General features: G+C 45.7%; 1 protein-coding gene across 1 annotated transcript in view; it reads right to left on the reverse strand.

The window, feature by feature from the left end:
• LOC126412918 (head-specific guanylate cyclase-like) overlaps positions 1 to 14714 on the reverse strand; it is a 164825-nt gene that overhangs the window by 137408 nt on the left and 12703 nt on the right. The window contains exon 2 of the mRNA XM_050082807.1: positions 2155 to 2334. Within this exon, the coding sequence (XP_049938764.1) occupies positions 2155 to 2334 (180 nt within the window). The remainder of the gene's footprint in view (positions 1 to 2154; positions 2335 to 14714) is intronic.

Genomic DNA, 14714 nt, shown 5'->3' on the forward strand with positions numbered 1-14714 from the left:
AGTTAATTAAACTACAGTTGCGCAGTTTCAAACATTTGACGACTCTTTTTATCAGCTAGCGTTTTCGTAATTACATTGCATTGTCCAGGGTTACAACAGAAACACACACACAAAGTCAAAAACTAGCAAACCAGTTCAGTTAAAGTTTTAGTTCCCAAAATAAAATAAAAAGTTTTGTAAACCAATTACAGTATTTCATGATGAAGCTTCTCTTAGGAACTGGCTAGAAGATTTCTTCAACTCGAAACCCCAACAGTTACGCAGATAAAGCACAGAACTCCTGCCTCAACGCTAGCAGGCGGTCATAGACGAAGATGGAGATCACATCAATAATTAGTGTATCAGGCTTGTTATTGTGTGCTGTAATGTAACGCAGTGCATATTAACAACAGAAATAAAATGGTGACATTGTAATAACGGCACGAACTTAAGTGACGACCCAGTACATCATTGAGGATCAACTCACTATGGACCTATGGAACAAAAGGTACATGAGGTGCGACAGTAAAGTAATGAGACTCATTTTCTTTGCAAGATGTGTCATCCCTGCAGGCTTGCGTAGGCACAATATCTTTGACCTTGGTCTATAAGCTGCTTCTAGTCCAAGCGGCACATCGATGCAACTGCTCAGTCGTGAGTTGTGCTGTAATAAGTTAACACGTGTTTGTGTCTCTCGTCACGGAAACGGAACCGCATAATACTGCGCAACGGTATGCTATTTCTTTTTGCTTTAAATTGGGTGAAAACGCGACGACAACTTACGGTAAGCTTCAGAAGGCTTTTGGAGAGGAGGTTATGTCAAGAGTTCAAGTTTTTCGTTGGCATAAAATGTTTAGTGAAGGTAGAACGAATATTACGATGAAGACCGCAGTGGACGACCATCAACCTCACTGACCGATGTCAACTTGGCCATGGTGGGTGAACTCGTACGATCTGATCGAAATTTATCCCTAAAAATGATTGCACAATAACTGAACATCAATCGAGAAAGGGTTCGTCTAATAATAACTGAAGATCTTGGTATGAGAAAGATTTGTGCAAAAACTGTCCCCAAAAATCTCACACCACAACAGCGAGAAACACGGAAAAATGTGGCAGCCGATCTGTTAGAGCAGACGGAAATCAATCCACAATTGTTGAGCCGTGTTATCACTGGTGATGAAAGTTGTTTTTTTCAGTACGATCCAGAGACAAAATGCCAAAGTTCGCAATGGTGCTCAAAGAGGTCACCCAGACTAAAAAAGCTCGTATGTCAAAGTCAAAAGTGAGATGAATACTTGTGTGGTTCTTTGATTCCAAGGGAATTGTTCATAAAGAGTGGGTGCCTCCTGGACAAACAGCTAACCAATATAACTTCAAAGGAATTTTAGAAAGACTTCGTAAAAGAGTTCTTCGTGCCTGTGCCAACATTGCTGATAATTGGATTCTGCATCACGATAATGCGCCATCCCATACTGTTCTGTCGGTACAACAATTTTTAACCTCAAAACAAATTTCAGTAGTACCACAGCCACCTTATTCACCACATATCGCTCCGTGCGACTTTTTTCTAAGAGTCAAAACAACGGCCAAGGGACACCATTTTCAAACAACACAAGACGTCCAAAAAGCTGTGACGACGGTCTTGGAGGATATCACAGAACGCCGGCCGGAGTGGCCGTGCGGTTCTAGGCGCTACAGTCTGGAGCCGAGCGACCGTTACGGTCGCAGGTTCGAATCCTGCCTCGGGCATGGATGTGTGTGATGTCCTTAGGTTAGGTTTAATTAGTTCTAAGTTCTGGGCGAGTGATGACCTCAGAAGTTAAGTCGCATAGTGCTCAGAGCCATATCACAGAAGATGACTTCCAGAAATGTTACCATCAATGGCAGAAGCGCTGGAAAAAGTGTGTGCAATCAGAAGGGAACTACTTTGAAGGATACAACACTAAACTTGACTAAAACGGTCAGCAACTTTTTTTTTCACATCAGTCTCATTACTTTATTGTCGCACCTCGTATCTGTTCATCTAGCCAGTGACAACAGTAAATGAGGAGGCCTGGAGTTGGGTAGGGCAGCTGTTGAGGTGAAGGTGAGGTGAAGAGACGGCTGTGGGTTACAGGGAAGCGGAGCACAGTGCCAGACCAGCGAGGAGACCAAACGAGGCCGCCCGCTCACCTGCGCTCGCGCCTGCTCGCCCACCAGGATGACGTCCCTCGTGGCGTCGTGTAGCGGGATGTCCGAGATGAAGAGCCCGTGGCTGGTGAGGCCCTCGAGCCCGTCCAGGTCGGGCGAGCCCACGAACAGCAGCGACCCCGACTCTGGACACGGCACCATCTGGCCCTTCAGCTCCAAGCCCTGCCGGCAAGTATCACTCTCTCAACAGCTGTCCTGCAGCCGGCTGCAGGTGTGTGAGACCTCGCGGCAAGACTAGTTACAACTAAACAAATCCTACACAGAGTGCAGAGGAGGAGCATACTACTGAGATTTGCAGGCGTATACAGCACCAATTTCGTGCAGACACTTCGAGGCGTAGCGCCGTATACCGATCCTGCCTTGGAGGCGGTTACGTGGGAGATGTGTCTCAGAGCTGGATAGAGACAGATGGTGATGCGAAACTGGACGCGCACGTAGTTCATGTATCAGCCGATAGAGGACAATATTGGATAGGGGGACTGTGATTTTAGTTTCGATTGTGCCCACCAGAGTGCACTAAAGTAATAGAATCTTTTTCATAAACTATTCTAGTATTTTCATAGAGTGTTATTACGTCTTTTTTTGTATGTAAAATATTATAAACGTGTTTTAGCAGTATGAATGACGCGTGAGTGTGGTTTAAGGTTAATATGAAGATAATTGTTTAACGTGTTATGTACTAGGATTTAGTGCGGGAACATTTCGAAGAAGTATGGATATGGACAAAGGGGATTTTTGTAGCATAGATTTGTAAAGTAAGTTTATGGTAAAGAGAAAGTTAATTCAGGTATAAATAACAATAGTAAATAACTTTATGAATAAACAAAACTTCAGCATATTAGATAATTACGTCGGTAAAACGTGCAGTCGTTAGGTTTACTATTTTGCGATTGGCTATTGATGAAAAGCGCGGACTGACGCGGGAGAGTGTTGTTTTGCTATTGGCTGTTGAGTAAACTGACCAATGGTAACGCAGTATTCTTCGCGCGCCTTTCTCTGCTGGTAGAGAAGACTTAGAGTATTCTGGAGAAGAGTGGGAGCCTGGCCATGAAACAGTTCGGACGTGTGTAGTAGTAGTTCCGTTGGAAATGAGAAGTTGCCGGATCTAACAGTGTTTCATACATCGAAAGTGTGGTAAAGTGACGGCATAATTATTCCGATGGGCGTGTAGAAATTTCGGAAATTTTAAGTAAGTTTTGTGACGAGAAAAGACATATATTCCGCGTCGCGTATTGAGCAGGTCAGTGGCTAAAAACTGTGACTACATGTGGTACCGACAGACTTAATATTTGGCGAGCATTATCAATCAAAAACAATCAGTATTCTTGTAGCTATTACGTTTTCGGGAAATGCAACACCATAAACTTGCTAACGTGAGTGAAAGGGATTGTGAGTGACTGTGTTAAGACTAGCACGGGCTTGGCAGTGATACTTGTTCACATAAGTTTCAGAATATATTAACTGAGGACAAAATTTCCAACCTTTCATTTCGTGTGAAAACTTTCTCCCGAAACGTAGATTAGTGACTTTAATTGCAGCCTGGTTCACGTCGAAGTACAGTAGGTTTCGCTCGGCTTCCCTACTGATGATATTCTGAGATAATGTTCACAGGTTGGTGCACGTTCGTCGTAAAGGGACGGAAAGAATCGCGCCGCCGCAACTTTCAATAACATTAGGAATATGCCCTTTGACCTAGTAACTAGAAACAAGAGAACGCAGTACGGGTTATAAAGAGCAGACTAAGAAGTAGTTGTGGAGGTATTAGCGAAAACAACAAAATAAAAGGAAGAAATCGCTTCACGCGTAATTCGAGAAGACTTGTTTGTTACATGTCCATAAAAAATATTTTACCCGCTAACTGACTCATATCATTAAATCTTCTTCTTCTTGCATCCTAGATTACATACTTTTACCAGTTTTAACAACACTAACAAGTGATTACAACTTCAGAACAAGAGAAAGAGCTCCACAGATAAGCAAGTCAATAACGCGTTGGTCCATCTCTGGCGCCTCAAAATCCCTATCTGGTTGGTGATCCCTGCCCATACTGCTCCAAACGTTCTCAATTGCGGTTAGATCTGGCGACTTTGCTGGCCAAGGTAGGGTCTCGCAAGCGCGATTATAAGCAGTAGAAACTCTAGGAGTGTGCTGGCGGGGCATTAACTTGCTGATGTGTAGGCCGAGGTTGGTTGCCACTAAGGGAAAAAATGGACATAGAATATCGTCAACATACCGCAGTGCCGTAAGGATACCGCGGATGACAACCACAGGGGCTCTGCTATGAAAAGATGTGGCACCCCAGATCATCGCTCCTGGTTGTCGGGCGGTATGGCAGGCAACACTCAGGTTGGTATCCCACTGTCTCCAGACACTTACTCGGACTGGAATCTCATTGAGTGGAGTATAACTGTCTTCAGTGGTGAGTCCCGCTTCGAACTGAGCCCCGATGACCACCGAAGACGTGTCTGGAGACGTCCTGGACAGCAATACGTTCCATCCTGACGGTCGCCCACTATACAGCCCCAACAGCCAGGAGTGATGTTTCAAGTGGCTCTAAGCACTATGGGACTTAACATCTGAGGTAATCAGTCCCGTAGAACTTAGAACTACACTCATGCTCATAAATTAAGGATAATGCCGATACATAGTGAAACAACGCTGTGGTGGGCGTTTTGCGGGTTTAAGTCACCTCGGGGTATGACTATGCGGTGCATCTGACCTGCGGTCGTCGCACGATGACGCTGGCAACAGTCCACATATGCAGAGGTGTATTGGTGCATGTCAGAGAATTCGGTGCGGCGAGTAAGTGCGCTAACGTTTTCAGACGTGCTAATGGTGACTGTGTGTTGAAAATGGTTCAAAGAACACATATGACGTTATGAGAGGTAGAATACTAGGGCGACTGGAGGCTGGCCAAACACAGCAAGTCGTAGCACGGGTCCTCCATGTGCCACAAAGTGTGATCTCAAGATTATGGCAACGATTCCAGCAGACTGGAAACGTTTCCAGGTGCTACAGTACGGTACGTCCACAGTGTACAACACCACACGAAGACTGACCTTACCGCAGCCACTGGAACATTTGTCTCCAGACACACAGTCTACAGACTACTGAACAGACATGATACATTCGCCTGGAGACCTGCAAGGTGGATTCCACTGACCCTTGTTCACAGGACAGCCCTTAAAGCCTGGTGTCAAGAACACAGTACATGGTCATTGGAACAGTGGTCCCAGGTTATGTCCATGGACGAGTCCAGGTATAGTCTGAACAGTGATTCTCGCCGGGTTTTCATCTGGCGTGAACCAGGAACCAGATACCAACCCCTTAATGTCCTTGAAAGGGACCTGTATGGAGGTCGTGGTTTGATGGTGTGGGGTGGAATTATGATTGGTGCACGTACAACCCTGCACGTCTTTGACAGAGGAACTGTAACAGGTCAAGTGTATCGGGGCGTCATTTTGAACCAGTATGTCTGCCTTTTCAGGGGTGCAGTGGGTCCCACCTTCCTCCTGATGGATGATAATGCACGGCCCCACCGAGCTGCCATCGTGGAGGAATTCCTTGAAACAGAAGATATCAGACGAATGGAGTGGCCTGCCTGTTCTCCAGATCTACGAGTAAACCCCATTGAGCACGTCTGGGATGCTCTCGGTCGACGTATCGCTGCACATCTTCAAATCCGTAGGACACTTCAGGAGCTCCGACAAGCACTGGTGCAAGAATGGGAGGCTATACCTCAGCAGCTGCTCGACCATCTGATCCAGAGTATGCCAACCCGTTGTGCGGCCTGTGTACGTGTGCATAGTGATCATATGCCATATTGATGTCGGGGTACAAGTGCAGGAAAAAGGGGCGTTTTGTAGCACATGTGTGTAGGGACGGTTTTCTCAACTTATGACCAATACCGTGTACTTACGGATCTGTGTCGTGTGTGTTCCCTATACGCCTATGCTATTAGCGCTAGTTTTGTGTAGTTTCACGTTGTGTGGCACCACATTCTACAATTATCCTTAATTTATGAGCATGAGTGTACTTAAACCTAACTAACCTAAGGACATCACACACATCCATGCCCGAGGCAGGATTCGAACCTGCGACCGCAATAGCAGCGCGGTTCCAGACTGAAGCGCCTAGAAACGCTCGGTCACAGCGGCCGGCCCACGGTGATGGTCTGGGGTGCTATGTCTTTTCATAGCAGGACTCCTTTGGCTGTCATCCGCGGCAGTGTTACAGCACAGCGCTACGTCTACGATATTCAATGTCTGTTTTGTTGCCCTTCATGGCAAGTCATCTTGGGCTTGCAGTTCATCAAGATAATGCCCGTCCGTACATAGGAAGAGTTTCTACTGCTGGTCTTCGTGTTGCCATACCATGCTTTTGTGGGCATAATCGCCCGATCTGCCCCATTGGAACGTTTGCAGCACTATGTGTAGGGCCCTCAAGCCACCCCGTGATTTGGAAGATATAACGCGCCAGTTGGACAGAACTTGGCACGATATTCCTCAGGAGGAGTCCAACAACTCTGCCAACCAATGGTAAGCCGAATAACTACTTGCATAATGATCCGAGGTGGACGAACGCATTCTTGGCTTGTACAAGTTGTGAAGCTCCTTCCCTTATATAAATCACCCAATTTTTCTGAAGCTGTAATCATTTGTTTGTTTGTACGTCACATCTATCGATTTCAGATAATTCCATTGTGATGTTTCGTTTTTTCGTTTTAGAATGTAGATAGCATTAGGTTTGCGGCTGCCGGCACTAGTACAGCGTTTCTAGAATTCAGATCTCTACCAGGTTGTAGAGCCGAAATAATGCAATTTCTGGATTCCCTTAAAAATTTGCACTGATTTTCAATAGTTTTAGAACATATTCTAAGTTTCAGAGTCCCACTTTGTGTCTATGTCTTTACTATACGTCTTCTGGCACTGACGTTGATTTCATGACTCCAGAAAAGAAACATATTTTCTCTAATGCAACATGTCGTAGAGGATACCCAGGGTACACAAAAGTTGTAACTCCTGGCGGTCCAGATCACCTATTACATGTCTTCACTTACATTTTTATATAATTTATTCCTTTTGGTCACTTAATCATTGTCTTCTCTTTCCTTTGAAGGTAAATCTCCATCTCTCTGCTGGATACCTTCTCAGAAATTTGGATTAACGTGTGGTACAGTGATTCGTCCCGTACTATACTGTATTATGTACAGTCCTCCATTCAGCAAAGTCTCTGAAATGGACACAGGGGCGAAAAGAGTTCAAATTACTCTACAATCAGACTTACCGTTAAGCTGTTGTACCATGCTATTAAGATACGTGGGATAAGCTCACGTCTTGTAAAAAATGGATCATATCCCTCGATGGGTGAATGTACTTAATTTGAAGTCTTTCCCTCAAACTTAGGAAGAATTCATACACGCCTCCTCCTGTTGTAACCGCGTCCCAGTCGTCATACAAGGAAAATGCCCACTGCTCATCCATTCAGTTGTCATCAGTTGAAGGTCTGTGTGACTACAGTGCACACCAAGGAAAGAAAGCACAAATGCTAATCATCTGTGGAGAATGGAAGTTAGCGGAACACTAATTGCAATAATGTATTTTTGTTTACCATATGGGCACACGTAGTACAGTACTGTAGTATTTTCAAACGTTATATTCTGTATAGTAAAGGCAGTCCTTCATTAAAAATTATCTCATCATATCTTTGATTGTATTGTTGTTGGGGTAGGCGCAATGCTATCCAAGCAGAGGATGTCCTTGGGTTTCTACACTCCTGGAAATGGAAAAAAGAACACATTGACACCGGTGTGTCAGTCCCACCATACTTGCTCCGGACACTGCGAGAGGGCTGTACAAGCAATGATCACACGCACGGCACAGCGGACACACCAGGAACCGCGGTGTTGGCCGTCGAATGGCGCTAGCTGCGCACCATTTGTGCACCGCCGCCGTCAGTGTCAGCCAGTTTGCTGTGGCATACGGAGCTCCATCGCAGTCTTTAACACTGGTAGCATGCCGCGACAGCGTGGACGTGAACCGTATGTGCAGTTGACGGACTTTGAGCGAGGGCGTATAGTGGGCATGCGGGAGGCCGGGTGGACGTACGGCCGAATTGCTCAGCACATGGGGCGTGAGGTCTCCACAGTACATCGATGTTGTCGCCAGTGGTCGGCGGAAGGTGCACGTGCCCGTCGACCTGGGAGCGGACCGCAGCGACGCGCGGATGCACGCCAAGACCGTAGGATCCTACGCAGTGCCGTAGGGGACCGCACCGCCACTTCCCAGCAAATTAGGGACACTGTTGCTCCTGGTGTATCGGTGAGGACCATTCGCAACCGTCTCCATGAAGCTGGGCTACGGTCCCGCACACCGTTAGGCCGTCTTCCGTTCACGCCCCAACATCGTGCAGCCCGCCTCCAGTGGTGTCGTGACAGGCGTGAATGGAGGGACGAATGGAGACGTGTCGTCTTCAGCGATGAGAGTCGCTTCTGCCTTGGTGCCAATGATGGTCGTATGCGTGTTTGGCGCCGTGCAGGTGAGCGCCACAATCAGGACTGCATACGACCGAGGCACACAGGGCCAACACCCGGCATCATGGTGTGGGGAGCGATCTCCTACACTGGCCGTACACCACTGGTGATCGTCGAGGGGACACTGAATAGTGCACGGTACATCCAAACCGTCATCGAACCCATCGTTCTACCATTCCTAGACCGGCAAGGGAACTTGCTGTTCCAACAGGACAATGAACGTCCGCATGTATCCCGTGCCACCCAACGTGCTCTAGAAGGTGTAAGTCAACTACCCTGGCCAGCAAGATCTCCGGATCTGTCCCCCATTGAGCATGTTTGGGACTGGATGAAGCGTCGTCTCACGCGGTCTGCACGTCCAGCACGAACGCTGGTCCAACTGAGGCGCCAGGTGGAAATGGCATGGCAAGCCGTTCCACAGGACTACATCCAGCATCTCTACGATCATCTCCATGGGAGAATAGCAGCCTGCATTGCTGCGAAAGGTGGATATACACTGTACTAGTGCCGACATTGTGCATGCTCTGTTGCCTGTGTTTATGTGCCTGTGGTTCTGTCAGTGTGATCATGTGATGTATCTGACCCCAGGAATGTGTCAATAAAGTTTCCCCTTCCTGGGACAATGAATTCACGGTGTTCTTATTTCAATTTCCAGGAGTGTATTTACTTGCTGGAAACTCCAACAAGTAGACGAGTTACGTTACCCTGGGTTCCTACACTAGTACAGGAAGGTCAAAAGTTAATTTTATGTTACGTTTTCAACAAAATCATGTTTACGTGTATGATACACAGCGATGCGTTTTTGAACTGGTCTTCATGAGACGAAGTGGATTATCGAATAAAAAATATAGGGCCCTATTTAAAAAAGACGTACTGCTGTTCATATGTTCGTAACAAATAGTTACAAGAAGGGCAATCATCCTGATTAATGTCAACATGATAGCTAAGTAAGATTTATTTCAGAAATTTTTTTATTTTTCTTCTGGGGAAAACGTTATTTGGAGTGATCAAGATATATGTATGTGCACAACAAGTAAATTATAATTATCTTCTTGGAGATGTGATCCGTCTGCGCAACTAAATAAGTGGTTGTTTGTTTTTATGGTATATGCGTTTCTGTTGCAGAGCATCTTCAGTGACCTGTAATATTTGTGTGTTGCACGCATATAATAAATGTGTTTTTAGATATATTACTGTATTACAGCTTTTTCGTTATTCTCCTACTCTTAGGTGAGAAACAACTTTCTGGAGCGCAAATTTCGTGAGGCTAAATTGCTGTCGGGTTCTGTTTACAATTTTTTTAGATCTTGTTATCACCTATGTATCGCCCTGGAATTGTATCTCATTGGCCTGCGTGCCCCAGGATCTCCAATTTTTGGCCTTTGCGAGCACATTTCACATGAAAACCGCTTCCAGTGTATGTTTTTCTAACCCCTGTGTTGCTTATCTATGTTTACTGTACAGTGTCACCACCTGTCGCAGTATCTTTTTCGGTATTTTGTTTGCTTTGTGGCATCCGCATGCATTTTGACACTGATTTGTTTTGTTGTGGAGGTTTTTGTGCTATTTTGTGTGGTGATGGATGCTCTGGGGAAAGGAGGGAAAAGTGAGTGGAGGGAGCCGCATTTTTTTAAATAGTAGGCTAGTGGTGAGTGGACTAAGTAGCTTATTATTTAACCTGGTGATGTGTCACACCTGATGTGAAAGACATGTGAAACAGGCGGAATACCATCAAACTTCGCCGGCCAGTGTGGCCGAGCGGTTATAGGCGCTTCAGTCCGGAACCGCGCTGCTGCTACGGCCGCAGGTTCGAATCCTACCTCGGGCATGGATGTGTGTGGTGTCCTTAGGTTAGTTAGGTTTAAGTAGTTCTATGTTCTAGGGGACTGATGACCTCAGAAGTTAAGTCCCATAGTGCTCAGAGCCATTTGAACCATTTTAGAAAAAGTTGTTGACAATGTGCACTGGAATATACCATTTGAAATTATACAGGTAGTAGGGGTAAAATACGTAGAACGTAAGGTTATTTACAGCTTATATAGAAATCAGACCAGTTACAACAGTCGAAAGACATGAAAGCGAAGCAATGACTGAGAAAGGAAAGATGCAGGATTGTAGCCTATCTCTGACTTACTTCAATCTGTAACCTGGAAAGCAGTAAAGGAAATCAAAGAAGAATTTGAGAATGGGGTTAGAGTGTAGAGAGGAGAAATGAAATCTTTGAGAAGTGGCGATGACGTAGTTCTGTCAGAGACGAGAAAGGAGTTGCAAGAATAGCTGAACAGAAAGAAATGCATCTTGAAAAGAAGTTATAAGGTGAACTTCAACAAAACTAAAATAAGGTTAATGGAATGTAGCCGGATTACATTATGCAATGATGAGGAAAATAGGCTAGAAATTGAGACACTAGAAACCATAGACTAGTTTTGCTATTTGGGCACTAAAATGCAGACTAGCTACAACAATACAATGATTTCTGAAAAAGAGGACTTTGTTGACATCTAATGTAATTTTAAGTGGTAGGAAGTCTACCCTGGAGGTATTTTTCTTGGCTGTTGTGTATTGTGACATGAGCGACAAGAAGTTCGTATGGGGAGAGAGTAGAAGCTTTTGAAATGTGGTGCTACAGAAGAATTCTGAAGATTAAATGGGTAAATCGAGTAACTAATGAAGATATACTAGATTGAATTGGGGAGAAAAGCAGTTTAAGGCTCAGTTTCGGTTAGACCGTCAGCGACAGCAGCGCCGTGAGCTCCTGCTACTAATAAGGCGATTACACCGTTCGCTTGTTACATATTTTTACGAGCCTCAAACAGGAGCGACTTATTTTCAGTTATCTGGGTAGTTACTAGTTTATTTTTGTAATTTCTTGCGTGTTTGGGTGCTTACTAGGCACAACCTTTTATTTCAATAACATTGTAGTGTACAGTACCACCGTTCTTATCAACGCTTGTATCGACCCTCGTATCATACAGGCTTTTGTTTGTTTGGTTAGAACAGCACAGTGTCGGTTAGACCGTCAGCGAGAGCAGTGCCACGAGTTCCTGCTACTAATAAGGCGATTACACCTTTCGCTTGTTACATAATTTTATGAGAATCAAACAGGAGCGACTGCAGTAATGGATAGGAACTGTGATTGTTGTGTACAGATGAGAGCTGAGTTGGCAGCCCTTCGCTCACAGCTCCAGGCTGCTTTGGCTTCCGTCACACAGCTTGAGGCTGCTGCCAAGGGGGATCACTGTGGTGGATCGAACGTGGGGATGCGAGGGGCGTCGAGCAAAGTTCACGTGTCCTCCGATCGGTCCACTGCTGTGGCTGCCCCGGGTACTGCCTGCACTGAGGCTGACCCCTCACCTGTGGTCGAGTGGGGGGCAGTGAAAAACTTTCCAGGGGGCCGATCGTAGCGCCTCCCCGGTTCGTTTGACGGACAGGTTTCGGGCGTTATCTGTGGCTGACGATGTCTCTGAGCTGGATGCAGTCATCCACCCTTGTTCCAGAGGAAGCTTCTCGGCCCGCAAGGTCTGGGCATTCACAGAGGGTGGTGTTGCTGGCAGTTGGGAGCTCCAACGTTAGGCGCGTTTTGGGGCCCTTGGGAACATGGTTGCCAAGGAGGGGAAGGAAGCCAGTGTGCACTTCGTGCGCATCCCGGGGGGAGTCATTCCGGATGTGGAAAGGGTGCTTCCGGATGCCATGAAGAGTACAGGGCGCAGCCATCTGCACGTGGTGGCTCATGTCAGTACCAATGACGTGTGTCGCTTTGGATCAGAGCAGATTCTGTCTGGTTTCGGGCGGCTAGCGGAAATGGTAAAGACTGCCAGTCTTGCTTCTGAGATTAAGGCGGAGCTCACAGTCTGCAGCATCGTCGATAGAACCGACTGTGGCCCTTTGGTGCAGAGCCGAGTGGAGGGTCTGAATCAGAGGCTCAGGCAGTTCCGTGACCGTCTAGGCTGCAGATTCTTTGACTTGTTTGACTTGCGCCATTGGGTGGTGGGCTTTCAGTTTCCGCTTAATAGGTAGGGAGTCCACTACAGACAGGAGGTGGCTACACTGGTAGCAGGGCTGTGTGGAAGGGACTGGGCGGTTTTTCTAGGTTGGAGGGTCTCAGGGAACCACTGAAGGGACGTCCGTCTAAAAGTGGACAGGGAAAACACAGTAAGGTAGTTGTAGAAACGATTGGTATTGTAGTTGTAAATTGTTGTAGTTTTGAAACTTCCTGGCAGATTAAAACTGTGTGCCGGACCGAGATTCGAACTCGGGACCTTTGCCTTTCGCGGGCAAGTGCTCTACAATCTGAGCTACCCAAGCACGACTCACGCCCCGTCCTCACAGCTTTACTTCCGCCAGTACCTCGTCTCCTACTTTCCCGACTTCACAGAAGCTCTCCTGCGAACCTTGCAGAACTAGCACTCCTGGAAGAAAGGAAACGAGTCACTGGCGGAAGTAAAGCTGTGAGGACGGGGCGTGAGTCGTGCTTGGGTAGCTCGGATGGTGGAGCACTTCCCCGCGAAAGGCAAAGGTCGTGAGTTAGAGTCTCGGTCCGGCACACAGTTTTAATCTGCCAGGAAGTTTCATATCAACGCACACTCAACTGCAGTGTGAAAATCTCATTCTGTTGTAGCTGTGTTGGAAAAGAACCAGAGCTACAAGCCCTAACAGAAAGCACTGAAGCTCAAATAGTTGTAGGTACAGAAATCTGGCTAAAGCTGGAAATAAGTTCAGCCGAATTTTTTTCAAACGATCTAACAGTGTTCAGAAAGAATAGATTAAATACAGTTGTTGGTGGAGTATGTATTGCTGTCAGAGGTAGTTTGCCTTGTAGCGAAATTGAAGTAGATAGTTCGTGTGAAATAGTATGGGTAGAGGTTATACCTGACAATCGGACTAAACTATTAATTGGATAGTTTTACCGACCCCCCCCCCCCCCCCCCCGACTCAGAAGATATAGTTGCTGAACAGTGCAAAGAAAACTTGAGTCTCATTTCAAATAAGTACCCCGCTCATACAATTATAGTCGGTGGTGACTTTAATCTACCCTAGATATGCTGGAAAAATTATGCGTTTAAAGCCGGCAGCAGGCATAAAACGTCATCAGAAATTGTACTGAATGCGTTCTCAGAAAATTATTTTGAACAATTAGTTTATGAGCCAACTCGAAGCGTAAATGGTAGCGAAAACATACTTGACCTTTTAGCAACAAATAATCCTGGCCAAATAGTGAGTATTGTGACGAATACAGGAATTAGCGACAACAAGGCAGTTGCTGCTAGGCTTAATACCGTAACACCTAAAACCATCAAAGAGAAACGCACAGTATATGTATTCAAAAAAGCTGATAAAAATGCTATTAACACCTTTTTAAGAGAAAGTCTTCTCTCCTTCCGATCTGATCACGTAAGTGAAGAAAAGTTGTGGTATGTTTTCAAAGTAATAGTTTCGACAGCAATTGAGAGATATATACCACATAAATTAATAAGTGATGGTACTGTTCCCGCAGCGTACACAAAACGGGTCAGTTCGTTGTTGCAGAAGCAACGAAAAATGCATGCCATATTTAGAAGATTGCAAAATCCCCAAGATTGGAAAGTTTTACACAAGTTCCAAATATGGCGCGTTCTTCAATGCGAGATGCTTTTAATAATTTCCACAACGAAATCCTGCCACGAAATCTGACAGAAAACCCAAAGAGATTCTGGTCATACATAAAGCACACCAGTGGCAAGACGAAATCAGTACTTTCACTGCGCGATAACAACGGTGAAGTCACTGATGACAGTGCCACTAAAGCAGAGTTATTAAAAACGGTTTTCCGAAACTCCTTCACCAAAGAAGATGAAGTAAATATTCCTGATTTTTAATCAAGAACAACTGTCAAGATGAGAAATACAGAAGTAGATATCCTCTGAGTAACGAAGCAGCTTATATCACTTAATAAAGGCCTCTGGTCCAGATTGTATACCAGTCAGGTTCCTCTCAGAGATTGCTGATAAAATAGCTCTATATTTAGCAGTTA

This window comes from Schistocerca serialis, chromosome 7 (assembly GCF_023864345.2).
Source record: "Schistocerca serialis cubense isolate TAMUIC-IGC-003099 chromosome 7, iqSchSeri2.2, whole genome shotgun sequence".
NCBI lineage: Eukaryota > Metazoa > Arthropoda > Insecta > Orthoptera > Acrididae > Schistocerca > Schistocerca serialis.